This window comes from Schistocerca nitens, chromosome 2 (genome assembly GCF_023898315.1).
Source record: "Schistocerca nitens isolate TAMUIC-IGC-003100 chromosome 2, iqSchNite1.1, whole genome shotgun sequence".
Taxonomy (NCBI): Eukaryota; Metazoa; Arthropoda; class Insecta; order Orthoptera; family Acrididae; genus Schistocerca; species Schistocerca nitens.
Window position 1 is genome coordinate 812,889,711 of NC_064615.1, and position 18,402 is coordinate 812,908,112.

The following is an 18,402-nucleotide window of genomic DNA, read 5'->3' on the forward strand; positions in this document are numbered from 1 at the left end:
TAGTGCTCAGAGCCATTTGAGCCATTCCGAGACGTCGATTGGATGCTGTTTTGAATCTCAACGTTTTTCCTACGCTGAATTAGACACGGTAATGTGTTGTGTTTATAATGTTACCATATTTTTTGTCCACCTGCTGTATAAGTTGGTGTTCGTAAGGTATGTCCCTTCAGTAGTAAGTACTTTGCTTCACTGAAAACACTACTTTTCTACTTGGAGTTAACTGTAGGTCGGACTTAATAATATTATGACAAGCAGTGCGTGAGTTTAAGTGCAAACAGAGGCACAAATGAAGTTATAATAAGCCGAGCGGCTAGGGCTTCCCGTCGGGTAGACCGTTCGCGTGGTGCAAATCTTGCGAGTTGGCGCCACGTCGGCGTCTTGCGTGTCGATGGGGATGAAAGGATGATGATAAGACAGAACACCCAGTCACTGAGCGAAGAAAATCTCCGACCCACCCGGGAATCGAGTCCAGGCCGTTGGGTGTGACATTCCATCGCGTTGACCACTCAGCTACCAGGGGAGGACACAACTGAAATTATGTTTGTGATGGGCAATAAGAAATTTTACATTAATTAATAAACGGAAATTGTAATTAATTCGTGAAACCACCAGTTCCACACAAGTAAAAAGGCAGGTGTCTGGTGGAATGATTACACTCAACAACAGCGATCCAAAGAAAAGTAAAATTATGTTTCGCTTCCTCTTCTTCAATATCTTTAAAAACATTCAACAGAATTCGTTTTCAGAGTAAGTTACAATTACAGCTGAAGCTTCAATAATCCAATAGTTGGAAAAGGCACTTTTTTATTCGTTCCTTAGCCAAGAAACACACTGTACACAAAGTAATAAGTGACAAACATGTTTACACAAGTGACAAAGTGCAAACATATGAAGTAATTAAATTAGGGAATGATTAATCATAACCAAATTTTCCTATCCTGCTTTCGAATGATGGATGCTACGGTGGAGGACAACTTTCATTGGCGCCGATGCACACGAAAGTATTTGAATAAATGCCTATTACGCCAAGGCAGCGCTAAAATACCGGAAGATGTATGTATTGGGAGACGACTGACATTTGTCAAATAAATCTAGTTGCAAAATGAAGGATCGAATGTTCGAACTACAGCAGCTACGTTAACAGCCGTATGCTGTAACGTCTCGCCTTCTCATCTAATACACAGGGATATTCTGGTGCCAGAAGTCCATCCGCTCCTGGTTGACGTTCTGCTCCATTGTGAAAGTGTCCGTAATGTGCAGGTAGTTGAGGTCGGCGTTGTTGAATGGCGTCCACACGATGGGTTCTCCCTCTGGTGACGGCGTCCTGTAAAAAAGGACGAGGCGTCAGCCGTAGTTGAAGATACGTCGTTTCTACATGTTAAAAAGAAAAAAAAGGAAAAGAAAGGTTTTCTTACACCACAGACTAGATACATAATGCTCGAGGTTGAAAGGATAAAAGTAGGAAACGTTTTCACCACTGAGTCTCAATAGAATGTTTAAGATACCTCTCATTTGCATCTTTTCAGTTACTTTACATGTTTCGATCACTCTGGATCATCTTCAGATCCCAGCAGTTGTGTCACCAACCCGCCTTGTCAACGCAGAACCACATATCAGAGCATCAATCTACTTCCGTCTTTGGATTTTTTGTTCTTACGATAGTCGAGGTTCTGTTAATGCGATATTTCGTGAAACGGAATGTCTGAATCACTATCCAGGACATAATTTGCACCTTTTACAATGTCTACGTCACTTTCATATCCAAGCAGTAAGCTTTGCTTATTAACCAAGCATTGCTCTCCAGGGTGTGGTGGTTCGCAGTTACTTTTCTCCAGAGTGTTACGGAATATGATTTGTGTGTTTATATCGTGTCGAGAGTGTGTGGATAGCGTAATGAGGTCTCTCTGTTATTACATTATTTGAAAGGAAGGCGAATAGCGGAACTCGATGACGGCACATTGCGCAATCCTACAGAAGTTTAACCTCCATAGTCCGTGGGTCCACATATGTGCACTTCGTGGTTTTATTTCATAAAGCTCGTGAACAGTTTCTATCAACTAAGGACCTCTAGTAAACGTTTGTGGAAGTTTCGTAGTTTCAGTCCATGCCACTACATTGCATCACAATCGGCTTGCAGGCCCACTGTGATGTTCTGATGGTAGGGGTCGGCGAAATGACTACACACAGCGCGCGCTGTGAAGGTAATTCAAAATAATACGTTGTTCTATACGCTAAATTTACTTTCTTTTTCTATTTAATATGTAAAAAGAGTCACAAATGTGATTTATATACGTTTTTTTCTAAAATTCTATCTCATTGTGAAGACAGTGGACATCGAAAGTCGAAGTACACGTATGTGTACTTCAGGTCTCAACCTCACAATTTTTTCTTTATCTTGTTAATTGTGAGGTTTTAGTTTTTATGGTATTGTGTGAGGAAATACTCATAATTATCCAATTGCTGTGGCAAAATGTTATATAATTTTTAGGATGTCTATTGTTTAAACATCAACAATTAATTTATGCCGTTATTTTAAGTAAACATCGATGAAGAAGTACTTAGGATGCCGGAGGAGAGTGACTTCAATTCAGTTTCAGACGATGAGAGTCAACTATTTTCGGATAAAGAGGATGTTTCTGAATCTCCTGTCACTACCGAACAGGCAGAAAGGGAAATAGAAGACCCTATGCCCGATAGGCCGCAGGACAGTGGACGTAAACGTAAGTTACAATGGACTTGCTCGAAAATGGAAAACAGGGAACCAGATGAAGATAATTTCACAGATCTGACGGATGGTGTGGTCAGGGATCCTGCTGAATACTTGATTATGATAAGAATTTGTAAAATTTTGTTGCAGAAGAAACAAATCTATATTATGTGCCAATTAATAGTAAGCATTTAAACACAGATGTGAACGGAATTCTTTCCTTTGTTGGGATTGAAATTCTAATGGGTGAACTCAAGCTATCACAAGCCAAGATGTGCTGGAGTAGGCTACTTGACTTGCCTCTCATCAATGATTGATTCAGGACAGGTATTTCAAGTTACAAAATAATTTGAATTTCGTAAATAATTTACACGATCATGACAAACTTTGGAATGTGAGACCCGTGATTAATTTTTTTCGGGAATAAGTGTCTCGCCTTGCCACGATCTAAACATCTCTCAATTGATGAACAGATGATTCCATTCTCTGGCAGATGTGCAATGAGAACGTATGTGCCATCTAAGCTTAATCCTCGTGGGTTGAAGAACTGTATTTTGGCGTCTTCAAATGGTTTATTTCTTGACTTAATAACATGTACTGACACTGCTTTAAAAGAAACAGGTTTAGCTGCACGTGTAATTAAGCTATTGACTGTGACAGTTCCAAATGGACAGCGTGTAATATACAGGGCGTTTCCAAATAAATGTACGGGTTCCAAGGCTGTGTAGCATTTATTACATTCAACTTACAGTTATAAATAATACATCAAATGAAAGATCAGCTGAAACAGTTTTTCTTACAAGTGTCCAATGAGACCACCATTCATCTGAGATCGAGTCGATATGGGAGTTCTTCCCAAACCTTGGTCGTCATGCAGCAACGTTTTGTTTGCGAAGTTGACACATAAACCGTACGCTGTAGGCTTTTTATAGCTTGTAACAACTGTAGGCGACAAGGACGTACTTGTAAGCGTATCCTTAAAGGTCTCCATAGAGACATCACTGGAAATGCTAAATGACGACTAGCCATCCGAACTGATTTATTGGTGCTGCGCGTGAAAGGCTCTCACTCATTCAACACGTTCTTCAGTCACTCTTAGTCGTTCCAGTCTCTTCCCTTTACGTACAGGTATACAAACAAGACTGTATGAGTTGCTCTTTCATTTGCTGTATTATTTATATTTTAAGGTGAACGAAAAAAAGCCTTAAAACCCGTATATTCATTTTGAAACATCCTGTATAGTGACAGATTTTTTACAGACATTAAGTCAGTTGAGCTTCTCTTAGGCAACAATATATATCAAACAGGGACTGTAGTGAAAAACAGAATTTCTGACATGGCTTCAACATTCAAAACTGATTGTGATCCAAACAGAGGTGAATGGGATGAATATGTGAGGGAAGACAAAAAGGTGCGTGCACGTAAATGGAAAGATAACAAGTCTGTTATTTTGTTATCATCTTGTGTTGAGAGTGAACCGAAAGTTAGCCGGCCGAAGTGGCCGTGCGGTTAAAGGCGCTGCAGTCTGGAACCGCAAGACTGCTACGGTCGCAGGTTCGAATCCTGCCTCGGGCATGGATGTTTGTGATGTCCTTAGGTTAGTTAGGTTTAACTAGTTCTAAGTTCTAGGGGACTAATGACCTCAGCAGTTGAGTCCCATAGTGCTCAGAGCCATTTTTTTTGAACCGAAAGTTACTTGTAAGCGATGGTCAGAGGCTCAGAAAAGAAGTACTGATGCACCACAACCAGCATTTGTGAAGAGTTACAGTTGTAGCATGGGTGATATTGACCTATGTGACTGATTCATGATCTACTACAGGTCAAATACCAGAACAAGAAAACGGACAATCTGACTATTTAACCATTTTACTGATTTAGTTATTATTAACTGCTGGATTATGTACAAAAGAACCTGTGCCGCGCGGGATTAGCATGGACTGTGCGGCTGGTCCCGGCGGAGGTTCGAGTCCTCCATCGGGCATGGGTGTGTGTGTTTGTCCTTAGGATAATTTAGGTTAAGTAGTGTGTAAGCTTAGGGACTGATGACCTTAGCAGTTAAGTCCCATAAGATTTCACACACAACCAAAGAATCTGTGCAAAACAGACGTACGAAAGTGTAACGGACTGTCCATAATAAACTTCAGACTAAATTTGGCTAATGTCCGAAGTTCCTCACAACTCTCCAAAGAAATAACCTTGGATTAACAGATCACTGACAGTTCAGGAGAAGATGAAGAAAAGTTGTTTCCATGCCAAGGAAGCCAACTTGATTCGTACGTAGGGGCAAAAAATGCATCTAAGTGTCGCTTTAGAGGTTGAAAATCCCGCACAAGAACCTTGTGCAAGAAATGTAACGTTTATTTACGTATGACAGTTATTTAGTAAAATTTCATCAACAAAACCTTTAATATGTTTTTCATTGTATCATATATTTACCGGTTACGGCCTGAAGTCCACATATTTGTAACTCAAATATATTAAAAATACAAATAACGTAATCCTGAATGTAATCGTGTGTAAGACTAATAAAAATAAAAAAAATGGCTCTGAGCACTATGGGACTCAACTGCTGAGGTCATTAGTCCCCTAGAACTTAGAACTAGTTAAACCTAACTAACCTAAGGACATCACAAACATCCATGCCCGAGGCAGGATTCGAACCTGCGACCGTAGCGGTCTTGCGGTTCCAGACAGCAGCGCCTGTAACCGCACGTAATAAAAATAACACTGAAAACAATTTTCCTTACTTATTTTACCTTCAGGACTCAAGAGGTAAAAGAAAAGGGGTCTCGTTTCTTCTTTTGTATTCACCAGAGCAGATTTAAACTGTAAAGTCACGGTTTCAAATAACGGAAAAATTATGGAAAGTAGGTGAGAGTATTACGCCTAGTCGACGTGGTGAAGGTGGTAATCCAGTGCCCAGTATCGTCGAACACGAGTTTAGTGTCATATCCATGGCCGAGCGGTTCTAGACGCTACAGTCTGGAACCAAGCGACCACTACGGTCGCAGGTTCGAATCCAGCCTCCGGCATGGCTGTGTGTGATGTTCTTAGGTTGGTTAGGTTTAAGTAGTTCTAAGTTCAAGGGGACTGATGACCTCAGAAGTTAAGTCCCATATTGCTCAGAGCCATTTGAACCATTTTGTCATATCCATCATCCATTGGCAGAAAATCCTTAGAAATTTTGGTCTTACGTCTAAGCGGTAGGTGGATCAAAACAGAATGTCCAGACACTCTGTGACCAAAATGGTACTGAAACAGAGGATGACAGACTAAAGGCCGAAATACTAAATGTCTTTTTCCAAAGCTGTTTCACACAGGAAGACTGCACTGTAGTTCCTTCTCTAGATTGTCGCACAGATGACAAAATGGTAGATATCGAAATAGACGACAGAGGGATAGAGAAACAATTAAAATCGCTCAAAAGAGGAAAGGCCGCTGGACCTGTGGGATACCAGTTCCATTTTACACAGAGTACGCGAAGGAACTTGCCCCCCTTCTTGCAGCGGTGTACCGTAGGTCTCTAGAAGAGCGTAGCGTTCCAAAGTATTGTAAAAGGGCACAGGTCATCCCCGTTTTCAAGAAGGGACGTCGAACAGATGTGCAGAACTATAGACCTATATCTCTAACGTCGATCAGTTGTAGAATTTAGGAACACGTATTATGTTCCAGTATAGTGACTTCTCTGGAGACTAGAAATCTACTTTGTAGGATTAGTATGCGTTTCGAAAAATACGATCGTGTGAAACCCAGCTCGCGCTATTCGTCTACGAGACTCAGATGGCCATAGACACGGGTTCCCAGGTAGATGTCGTGTTTCTTGACTTCCTCAAGGCGTTCGATACAGTTCCCCACAGTCGTTTAATGAACAAAGTAAGAACATGTGGACTATCAGACCAATTGTGTGATTGGATTGAAGAATTCCTAGATAACAGAACGCAGCATGTCATTCTCAATGGAGAGAAGTCTTCCGAAGTAAGAGTGATTTCAGGTGTGCCGCAGGGGAGTGTCGTAGGACCGTTTGCTATTCACAATATACATAAATGACCTGGTGGATGACATCGGAAGTTCACTGAGGCTTTTTGCGGATGATGCTGTGGCATATCGAGAGGTTGTAACAATAGAAAGTTATACTGAAATGCAGGAGGATCTGCAGCGAATAGACGCATGGTGCAGGGAATGGCAATTGAATCTCAATGTAGACAAGTGTAATGTGCTGCGAATACATAGAAAGAAAGATCCCTTATCATTTAGCTACAATATAGCAGGTCAGCAACTGGAAGCAGTTAATTCCATAAATTATCTGGGAGTACGCATTAGGAGTGATTTAAAATTGAATGATCATATAAACTTGATCGTCGGTAAAGCACATGCCAGACTGAGATGCATGGAAGAATCCTAAGGAAATGCAATCGGAAAACAAAGGAAGTAGGTTACAGTACGCTTGTTCGCCCACTGCTTGAATACTGCTCAGCAGTGTGGGATCCGTACCAGATAGGGTTGATAGAAGAGATAGAGAAGATCCAACGGAGAGCAGCGCGCTTCGTCACAGGATCATTTAGTAAACGCGAAAGCGTTACGGACATGATAGATAAACTCCAGTGGTAGACTCTGCAGCAGAGACGCTCAGTAGCTCGGTACGGGCTTTTGTTGAAGATTAGAGAACATACCTTCACCGAGGAGTCAAGCAGTATATTGCTCCCTCCTACGTATATCTCGCGAAGAGACCATGAGGATAAAATCAGAGAGATTAGAGCCCACACAGAGGCATACCGACAATCCTTCTTTCCACGAACAATACGAGACTGGAACAGAAGGGAGAACCGATAGTAGTACTCAAGGTACCCTCCGCCACACACCGTCAGGTGGCTTGCGGAGTATGGATGTAGCTGTAGATGTAGATATTTCGCTCTGTTTCTAAATGGCAGGATGCGGTAGAATATGGGGGTGGAGATAGTACTGTGGGAGGTGTTACAACCCTTTATGTTGCATTTTCTCTAATGAGTTACCTTGCTGTTGCAAATTGACCCACAACTCTAGTTTTCTAAGTCTTGATGCGCGTGGACTAACACGCGACAATCGTTCATCATAACACAGCGATCTGCACCCAGTTTCAGGCCAGTAATACCTGGCAGTAATACTGTACCTGGCTTTTTCACATTTCCCTTTTTACTGCATAAATCTATGCTGCGCATTTCAATTAATGATCTATGTGATAATTAACTGTATGTCTTTAAGTAGTTTTATAACTGAAATATTAAAACGTTACAGCGAGAGTTTCCTTTCGTTTGGACACCGATATTTCTAGTGCGTTTTGCTCCAGTCTTGTCTGAACGTTATTCGCAAACCGATCAGGTACCTTTGTAGACATATTTAGATCCTGTCTCTCAGCCATAACCTGAAGAAGGTGGCAGTTACGCAACAACATTCAGTGTAAGTCACTTGTACACCTGTTGAACAATATGGGAGACAATGGAGACTCTGGTTCTATGGGTTTTGTACCACTCTTGATTTATAACTGTCAATTAGACAGGAGGTGTGGTAGATAGGGGAAAACCCTGTCAAGAACTCCATGTATAACTACACGGCCCAGCCACTTTAATGTGACCATCAATCAAAAGCCCGAATAACCACCTTTTGAATCGCGGACATGCAGGAAGAGAGTCAGTGAGGTTCTGGAAGCCACGGACAACGATATGGAGCTATGCCGACTCCAGTATCATGACCAGCTGCACTAGGTTTCACAGTTGAGGACCCTTGACGCGCAGAGCTCGATCGAGTTGGTTCCACAAATTCTGGACTGGGTTTAAATCCCGAGAGTATGGTGGACAGGGCAGTGCTGAAATTCACCCTGGCGCTCTCCGAACCACGCACGAACACTGTGAGCTGTATGACACGTTGCACTGTCCTACTGGAAGAAGTCATTGTACCGAGGAGAAATAAACTGCATTTTAGGGTGGACTTGTGTTGATCTGTTGTGTCTTCAAGAATGACGACATCACCCAGGGAGTGTCATGAAAACATTCCCCAGACCATAAAGCTCCCACCTCTGGCATGGACCTTTCCGACGACTGTTGCAGGACCATACACGCCAAAGGCTATCTGTCTATTGGAGTGTAAAACGTGATTCATCTGAAAAGGCCACGAGTTCGCACTCAGTGAACGTCCAGTTGCGATACTGGCGTGCTGATTCCACCCTTCGTCATCTACGAACAGTAGTCAGGATGGGCGTTTGCACCAGATGCTTGCTGCACAGGCCCATAAGCAGCTACGTTCACTAAACGGTCGTTGAGGAGACGTTTCTGGTAGTCCCTTGTCTCATCTAGACCGTCAGTTGCACATATATTCGCCTGTACACATCTCCGCAACCGTCGTGCAGCCCTGTCATCTATGGCCAACGGTACCCCACACAACTGTGGGGTACCGTTTTGGATAGCGCCATTTTGGCATTTACGGTATACTTTAACTACGGCGGAATGTGCATTGTTGTCCACGTATCCCCGACACGCTTTACCCGTATATATCCTCCACTACTAGTGCTGCTACATGTCGACATGCAGTGGTTATTTGACGTAGGCATCAAACACAGGCGGTGGTGCCATTAATGCCATTGGATCGTGAATTTACTTTTTAGTACGGTCATACACACATCATAGACGCTCATGACATCTGAATATACTGCCATTAAGTAGTTCTCCCTGCTGCAACATCGATGTATATTTTTCGACTGTAAGTTGAAGTAAAGTTTCCTGTGCCCATATCACATCTGAAACAGATTGCTCTTCTACAGATATTTGGTTTCAGGCTAATTTTTATAATTCGCTCACGTATTTTGTGAGATCAACAGAGTAGGTTTGTTAGTGTATATGACATTAATTAAAATAATGGTTTGTGGGATGGCTTGATAGGCACCATTCTCGATATCCTTAGTTGTGAGATGTTAGTAATGTGACACTATTCTCTGTTGAGAATGTTGAGTATCTTTAAATGCGAACATTTTAGGTTAGGCTTTACTGTGTCTGTTATTTATATAAAATGAAACGACAAGTTTACTGTTACCAGTCACTGTTTATTTCTCTCCGCGACGCGTTTCAAAGGTTTAAACCTCCATCATCAAGTGGATTTAAATTTGTAGTGTGACATTTGTGTGTGTGTTCTGTTACGATTATTTGAAGGAACTTATTGCACTGTCCAGTGGAGAAACAAAACATTATTTCAGAACATGGTTTTGGATTTCTTTTGACAAAAAAATTAACGTATATCTAGCGGTAGAAATAAATTGAGTAAAATATAGTACCTCCAGTGGTCAGACGTTCCTTTCACTGTCGTAACACACTACATGTATACCGTCACATTTTGTAAACGAATATGGCGTCTGGAAACTATTAGGTGCAAGGATCGTATATCAGAAGAGAAAAAATTATCACAACGTACAAAGAATATACATTGTAACAACATTATTATAGAATAAAATTTAAAAGGATTTTGGAGACGTTAGTTTTAAGGTGACGAATACATGCGTTGGAATAAATATTTCACGTGGTATATAAATTCGATTTTGACAAGTTATTATAGCTTAAACTTCAAACTCCTTTATACAATCGGGTGACATGTTACAAATTTTAAGTAGAATAATTATGTTGGCTACAGTGGTAAAAATATGCTGGAGGAAGATGGAGAGGAAGAGAAAGAGAAAGTTGTAGGGAAAGAGAAGGTGGAATCATGATAACGTGACAAAATATTTATGGTAGATATTAAGGTGTGTGTGTGCGTGTGTGCACTGCAATTTTAATAACGTAGGAAGCTGCTGAAAACAGAGATGATAGTATTGTAAACATAGTCATTTTTGTTATTTAAGATGGATTCAGTTTATTTTGTTTGGTGTTTGTATATTTGGAGTGTTTCAAGGATGTCTAGTTTTTTGCCTTGTGGTTGGATGTGTAGGATGCTGTTACTTGCGTTGTAAACATGGTGTTTTGCTTCATGCAGGAAGGCGGCTATTGCTGATGTGTGGTATTATTTGTTTTTTAGTGCTGCCATGTGTTCTTTCAATCTAATCTCAAATTATCTGCCTGTTTGGCCTATATAGAAGCAGTCACCGTCCAAACATTCAATTTTGTATACACCTGTGTGATGAAGTTGGTTTCGTGTGCTGATGTTGTGGGGTAACTTCAGTCCAATTTTGTTGTCTGTGGTAAAGGATATGCGTATGCCTTTTCGTTTGAAGACATTGGCAATCTGACATGAAGTGTTACATAGAAAGGGGATTGTATGGAATATGTTATTTTCTTTGAAACTATATGTACATCAGCTACTGGCAGAAATTGTATATCCAGCTGCGTATTTTAAAGCATTAACCAATGTATTACCCCAACCTTTAGGCAGTTACTGCATGTAACAGATATAATCTTAAGACCCGCTGCTTTGTAAAGTTTGCTCTCATACAATCACTCTTTCCACCCTTCTCTCCCTCTCACTTTCTCTTTCTCTTCCTCTCCCTCTGCCTCCAGCCTTTCGTATCTATCTGTGAATCCCAACCAAAATTGTTATTAGTGCATAATTTTACCACCGTAGCCAACGTACTTATTAGCTTAAAATTTGTAACGTGTCACCTGATTGTATACAGGAGTTTGAAGTTTAAGCTATATTAGCCTGTCGAAATCTGATTTATATACTACGTGAAATATTTAGTCCAACACATGTATTCGACACCTCAAAACAAACATCTCCAAGATCCTTTAAAATTTATTCTATAATAATGTTGTTACGATGTATATTCTTTGTACTTAGTGACAATGTTTTCTCTTCTGCTATTCGATCCTTGCACCTAATAGTTTCCAGACGCCATATGCGTTTACAAAATATGACAGTATACATGTGGTGTGTTGCAACAGTGAAAGGAACGTCTGACAACTGGAGATATATTTTACTTAATTTATTTCTACCGTTAGATATATGTTAACTTTTTGTCAAAAGAAATATAAAACCATGTTCTGAAATAGTGTTTTGTTTCTTCACTAGACAGTGCCACAAGTTCCTTCAAATAATCGTAACAAAACACACACACAAATGTCATACTACAAATGTAAATCCACCTGATGATGGAGGTTTAAACCTTTGAAACGCGTCGTGGAGAGAAATAAACAGTGACTGGTAACAGTAAACTTGTTGTTTTATTTAATGTTGAGTATATTTGCTTTCCTAATGACGACAGGTGTTGTAACGTCCTATAATGTGTACGTTGTCTGATCTCGGTGCTGTTTCTCTCCCATGAATTTCCATGATCCTTTCCATCTCTGGCGTACCCAGAGGCTGCAATAGCTCATGATACGACATTAAGAGGTTTCACAGCACGTAGGGAATTCACGCCATCTCATAAAGATCATGTACTGTTTTTTAATAGTAGTTATTTGTGTAGAATCATACTCTACGTGTTGTTTAGTTCATGCACATGTATCATTCTTTGTGTCAGAACATTACAAACGTGAGCATACAAATGGAATTATCTATGAAGCTAGAGGTAAGTAACACCTATACGTACCCATACTTGATGAAGTTGCTCCAGAGTCTGACCAAATTGCTCCTCAAGAGTCCAAATGTTGTGTTCGCATCTGGTGGGGACTCATCGGGGCGCAACCAGAGCAACTGTGCGTCAGAAGCATGCGGCGTTCCTTCGGAGGGAGAAGTAGTTTATAAGCTCAACATGTCATCAAGATTTTACAGTAAAAAGCGTCTACTGTCTAAAAAAATGAAAACTTTGTCTAAAATTAGTTTTTCAGAATGCCTGCAGACTACGATGCACGGACGTTGTTATATCATAAGCATCCGAATTACATTTTATGGACGATTAAATATTACAAATTCCCACTAAGTCAAAATACACTCCTGGAAATTGAAATAAGAACACCGTGAATTCATTGTCCCAGGAAGGGGAAACTTTATTGACACATTCCTGGGGTCAGATACATCACATGATCACACTGACAGAACCACAGGCACATAGACACAGGCAACAGAGCATGCACAATGTCGACACTAGTACAGTGTATATCCACCTTTCGCAGCAATGCAGGCTGCTATTCTCCCATGGAGACGATCGTAGAGATGCTGGATGTAGTCCTGTGGAACGGCTTGCCATGCCATTTCCACCTGGCGCCTCAGTTGGACCAGCGTTCGTGCTGGACGTGCAGACCGCGTGAGACGACGCTTCATCCAGTCCCAAACATGCTCAATGGGGGACAGATCCGGAGATCTTGCTGGCCAGGGTAGTTGACTTACACCTTCTAGAGCACGTTGGGTGGCACGGGATACATGCGGACGTGCGTTGTTCTGTTGGAACAGCAAGTTCCCTTGCCGGTCTAGGAATGGTAGAACGATGGGTTCGATGACGGTTTGGATGTACCGTGCACTATTCAGTGTCCCCTCGACGATCACCAGTGGTGTACGGCCAGTGTAGGAGATCGCTCCCCACACCATGATGCCGGGTGTTGGCCCTGTGTGCCTCGGTCGTATGCAGTCCTGATTGTGGCGCTCACCTGCACGGCGCCAAACACGCATACGACCATCATTGGCACCAAGGCAGAAGCGACTCTCATCGCTGAAGACGACACGTCTCCATTCGTCCCTCCATTCACGCCTGTCGCGACACCACTGGAGGCGGGCTGCACGATGTTGGGGCGTGAGCGGAAGACGGCCTAACGGTGTGCGGGACCGTAGCCCAGCTTCATGGAGACGGTTGCGAATGGTCCTCGCCGATACCCCAGGAGCAACAGTGTCCCTAATTTGCTGGGAAGTGGCGGTGCGGTCCCCTACGGCACTGCGTAGGATCCTACGGTCTTGGCGTGCATCCGTGCGTCGCTGCGGTCCGGTCCCAGGTCGACGGGCACGTGCACCCTCCGCCGACCACTGGCGACAACATCGATGTACTGTGGAGACCTCACGCCCCACGTGTTGAGCAATTCGGCGGTACGTCCACCCGGCCTCCCGCATGCCCACTATACGCCCTCGCTCAAAGTCCGTCAACTGCACATACGGTTCACGTCCACGCTGTCGCGGCATGCTACCAGTGTTAAAGACTGCGATGGAGCTCCGTATGCCACGGCAAACTGGCTGACACTGACGACGGCGGTGCACAAATGCTGCGCAGCTAGCGCCATTCGACGGCCAACACCGCGGTTCCTGGTGTGTCCGCTGTGCCGTGGGTGTGATCATTGCTTGTACAGCCCTCTCACAGTGTCCGGAGCAAGTATGGTGGGTCTGACACACCGGTGTCAATGTGTTCTTTTTTCCATTTCCAGGAGTGTATATCTATTCTTAGGTACAAAGCTAAACCGAAACTTAACTGTGAGGAAAATAGACTGCAGTTGTACAAGTTGTTGTACCTCGTGACGGAAATAAATCGCAACCCCAAAAAAAGGCTTAATAATGAAATTTGTCTAGGTAACATACTTAAGTGATTAAAAATACAGGATCACAGATTAATGTAAGCGCGAGATACGCTATTGCAAACGTGAAATGCCGGCCGAAGTGGCCGTGCGGTTAAAGGCGCTGCAGTCTGGAACCGCAAGACCGCTACGGTCGCAGGTTCGAATCCTGCCTCGGGCATGGATGTTTGTGATGTCCTTAGGTTAGTTAGGTTTAACTAGTTCTAAGTTCTAGGGGACTAATGACCTCAGCAGTTGAGTCCCATAGTGCTGAGAGCCATTTGAACCATTTTAGCCAAACGTGAAATACTGGTAAATTAATAACCGGTGTAACTGCCAGAATGTCGAATGAAAGCACGCAACCGTGCAAGCATCGTGTTGTACAAGTGCCGGACGTCACATTGTAGCAATGAATTGTATGCTTGTTGCCCTTGGCCGGTCCATAAAGGGGCGGTTAATGTTGTTTGTGGATGGCGATGGAGTTGTCATCCGATGACGTCCCATATGTGCTGCGGTAGAGACAGATCTGGTGATAGATCAGGCCAAGGAGATATGTTGACACTCTGTTGAGCATATTACAACAGCGGTATGTGGGCGAGCTTTATCCTGTTGGACAACATCCTCTGGAATGCTGCTAATGAATGGAAGCACAACAAGTCGAATCACAAGAGGCACAAATTTGCAGTCAGAGTGCGTGTGATAACCACGAGAGTGCTCCTGCTGTCATACAAAATTGCACCCCAGACCATAACTCCAGGCGTAGGTTCATTGCGTCTAGCACGCAGACAGGTTGGTTCGGGCCCTCACCTGGCTTCCTCCTAACCAGCATAAGGCACCGGGGCAGAACGAGCTTTCGTCAGGAAACACACAGTCCTCTTCCCGCCCTCCAAAGAGCTCTCACTTGACACCACTGAGGCCAAAAATGGCTGTGGTTTGAGGTCAGTGGGAAACATGCTACAGGGCATCCGGCTCGAAGCTGGCCTTGAATTAACCGATTTGTAGCAGCTCATTGTGTCACTGTGGTATCAAATATTTCTCAGTTTGCTGCTGCAGATGCAATACGATGAGCCAAGGCCATACGTCAAACACTTTGGTCTTCCCTCACGGTAGTGCCACGTGACTGTACGGAACCTGGTCCTCCTGCGAACTGCCGGCCGGAGTGGCCGAGCGGTTCTAGGCGCTACAACCTGGAACCGCACGACCGCTACGGTCGCAGGTTCGAATCCTGCCTCGGACATGGATGTGTGTGATGTCCTTAGGTTAGTTAGGTTTAAGTAGTTCTAAGTTCTAGGGGACTGATGACCTCAGATGTTAAGTCCCATAGTGCTCAGAGCCATTTGAACCAATCTTGCGAACTTACATCTTCATAACAACCGCTGCCAGCAGTCATGTACAGTGGCTACATTCCTGCCAAGTCTTTTAGAAGAATGACAGAAAGAACATTTGACTTTTCGAAGGCCTATTACAAGATTTCGTTCAAAGCCAGTGAGGTGTTGATAATGGCATCTTTGTCGCCGTAAAGGTGTTCACGGCTAAAATAAGCTCACCACATCCAGTCTCAAACGTAATTAGCGTTCACGACCATTACAATGTGTCTCTAAACGTAACCTGATTTGCATCCTCATAGTGGCGCTACTGCCGCGAAATATGAATAGACATCATCTCTCAGATGTGGAAACAAGCGTGCGGACTTTCGTTTACGTCACAATCTCTTTCTCCGTGTTGTACTCTGTCTGTACAGGGTAAATCAGACCTCCAACGATATTTCGGAGCTTGTTCAGGGCTATTTTCTGTGTATTCTAACAAACCTGTGAATCGTTTTTCATTGGCTCGTTACAGCGAAATAATGTAATTATTTTTAGGTTTTTTACCCCAGTTACGTTTCTTTCTGTGAAAATACCTTTACAACAGGGAAGAAAAATGTAATATGCAATCAACAAAACAGGAAAACCAAAGCATAGACTAACGCAAAAGCCCCTAGTGCTCGTTATGGCTGCCGTCGCTGTAGCAACAGTTCGTCATAGCGTCGTCATGCTGCTCTTCCACTGCATTTACATCTACGTCTACATTTATAATCCGCAAGCCACCCAACGGTGTGTGGCGGAGGGCACTTTACGTGACACTGTCATTACCTCCCATTCCTGTTCCAGTCGCGTATGGTCCGCGGGAAGAACGACTGCCGGATAGCCTCCGTGCGCGCTCAAATCTCTGGAATTTTACATTCGTGATCTCCTCGGGAGGTATAAGTAGGGGGAAGCAATATATTGAATACATCATCCAGAAACGCACCCTCTCGAAACCTGGACAGCAAGCTACATCGCGATGCAGAGCGCCTCTCTTGCAGAGTCTGCCACTTGAGTTTGCTAAACATCTCCGTAACGCTATCACGGTTACCAAGTAACCCTGTGACGCAACGCGCCGCTCTTCTTTGGATCTTTTCTATCTCCCCTGTCAACCCGACCTGGTACGGATCTCACACTGATGAGCAATACTCAAGTATAGGTAGAACGAGTGTTGTCTAAGCCACCTTCTTTGTTGATGGACTACGTTTTCTATGGACTCTCCCAATGAATCTCAACCTGGCACCCACCTTACCAACAATTAATTTTATATGATCATTCCACTTCAAATCGTTCCGTACGCATACTCCCAGATATTTTACAGAAGTAACTGCTACCAGTGTTTGTTCCGCTGTCATATAATCATACAATAAAGGGTCCTCCTTTCTATGTATCTGCAATACATTACATTTGTCTATGTTAAGGGTTAGTTGCCACTCCCTGCACCAAGTGCCTATCCGCTGCAGTTCTTCCTGCATTTCACTGCAATTTTCTAATGCTGCAACTTCTCTGTAAACTACAGCATCATCCGGGAAAAGCCACATAGAACTTCCGACACTATCTACTAGCTAGTTTATATATATATATATATATATATATATATATATATATATATATATTGTGAAAAGCAATGGTCCCATAACACTCCCCTGTAGCACGCCAGAGGTTACTTTAACGTCTGTAGACGTCTCTTCATTGAGAACAACATGCTGTGTTCAGTTTGCTAAAAACTCTTCAATCCAGCCACACAGCTAGTCTGATATTCCGTGGGCTCTTACTTTGTTTATCAGGCGACAGTGCGGAACAGTATCGAATGCCTTCGGGAAGTCAAGGAAAATGGCATCTACCTAGGAGCCTGCATCTAATATTTTCTGGGTCTCATGAACAAATAAAACGAGTTGGGTCTCACACGATCGCTGTTTCCGGAATCCATGTTGATTCCTACAGAGTAGATTCTGGGTTTTCAATAATGACATGAAACGCGAGCCAAAAACCATGTTCTAAAATTGTACAACAGATCGACGTCAGAGATATAGGCCTACAGTTTTGCGCATCTGCTCGGCGACCCTTCTTGAAAACTGGAACTACCTGTGCTCTTTTCCAATCATTTGGAACCTTCCGTTCCTCTAGAGACTTGCGGTACACGGCTGTTAGAAGGGGGTCAAGTTCTTTCGCGTACTCTATGTAGAATCGAATTGGTATCCCGTCAGGTCCAGTGGACTTTCCTCTGTTGAGTGATTTCAGTTGCTTTTGTATTCCTTGGACACTTATTTCGATGTCAGCCATTTTTTCGTTCGTGCGAGGATGTAGAGAAGGAACTGCAGTGCGGTCTTCCTCTGTGAAACAGCTTTGGAAAAAGGTGTTTTGTATTTCAGCTTTACGCGTGTCATCCTCTGTTTCAATGCCATCATCATCCCGGAGTGTCTGGATATGCTGTTTCGAGCCACTTACTGATTTAACGTAAGACCAGAACTTCCTAGGATTTTCTGTCAAGTCGGTACATAGAATTTTACTTTCGAATTCACTGAACGCTTCACGCATAGCCCTCCTTACGCTAACTTTGACATCGTTTATCTTCTGTTTGTCTGCGTTTAAATTTGCAGTGAAGCTCTCTTTGCTTTCGCAGTAGTTTCCTAACTTTGTTGTTGAGCTACGGTGGGTTTTTCCCGTCCCTCACAGTTTTACTCGGCACGTACCTGTCTAAAACGCATTTTACGATTAGTCAACCTACACACGAGGTGCGTATCACCCAACCCTCCTGTCAACTTATCCATACTGCTGTGTGTTACTGTTGAGGTACAACTAACACTGCTGAATACAAGCTTGAGGATAAAGAGTAAAAACGGTATTATCGTTGTCGCAGCATACCGCGTTACGTCGACATTTGTACTGTTGGGCAGGTATTTTCAGTGCACTGCCAATGCAGAGATAA

At 43.0% G+C, this 18,402-nt stretch overlaps 1 protein-coding gene across 1 annotated transcript in view; it reads right to left on the bottom strand.

Moving 5' to 3' along the window:
* Positions 1-787: 787 nt before the first annotated feature.
* The window catches only part of LOC126234650 (acetylcholinesterase-like), a 109,775-nt gene continuing 92,160 nt past the window's right edge, over positions 788-18,402 (bottom strand). The window contains exons 9-10 of the mRNA XM_049943381.1: positions 12,249-12,378; positions 788-1,324 (exon numbers count right to left, since the gene is read on the bottom strand). Of these exons, the coding sequence (XP_049799338.1) occupies positions 1,174-1,324; positions 12,249-12,378 (281 nt within the window). The 3' untranslated portion in view covers positions 788-1,173. The remainder of the gene's footprint in view (positions 1,325-12,248; positions 12,379-18,402) is intronic.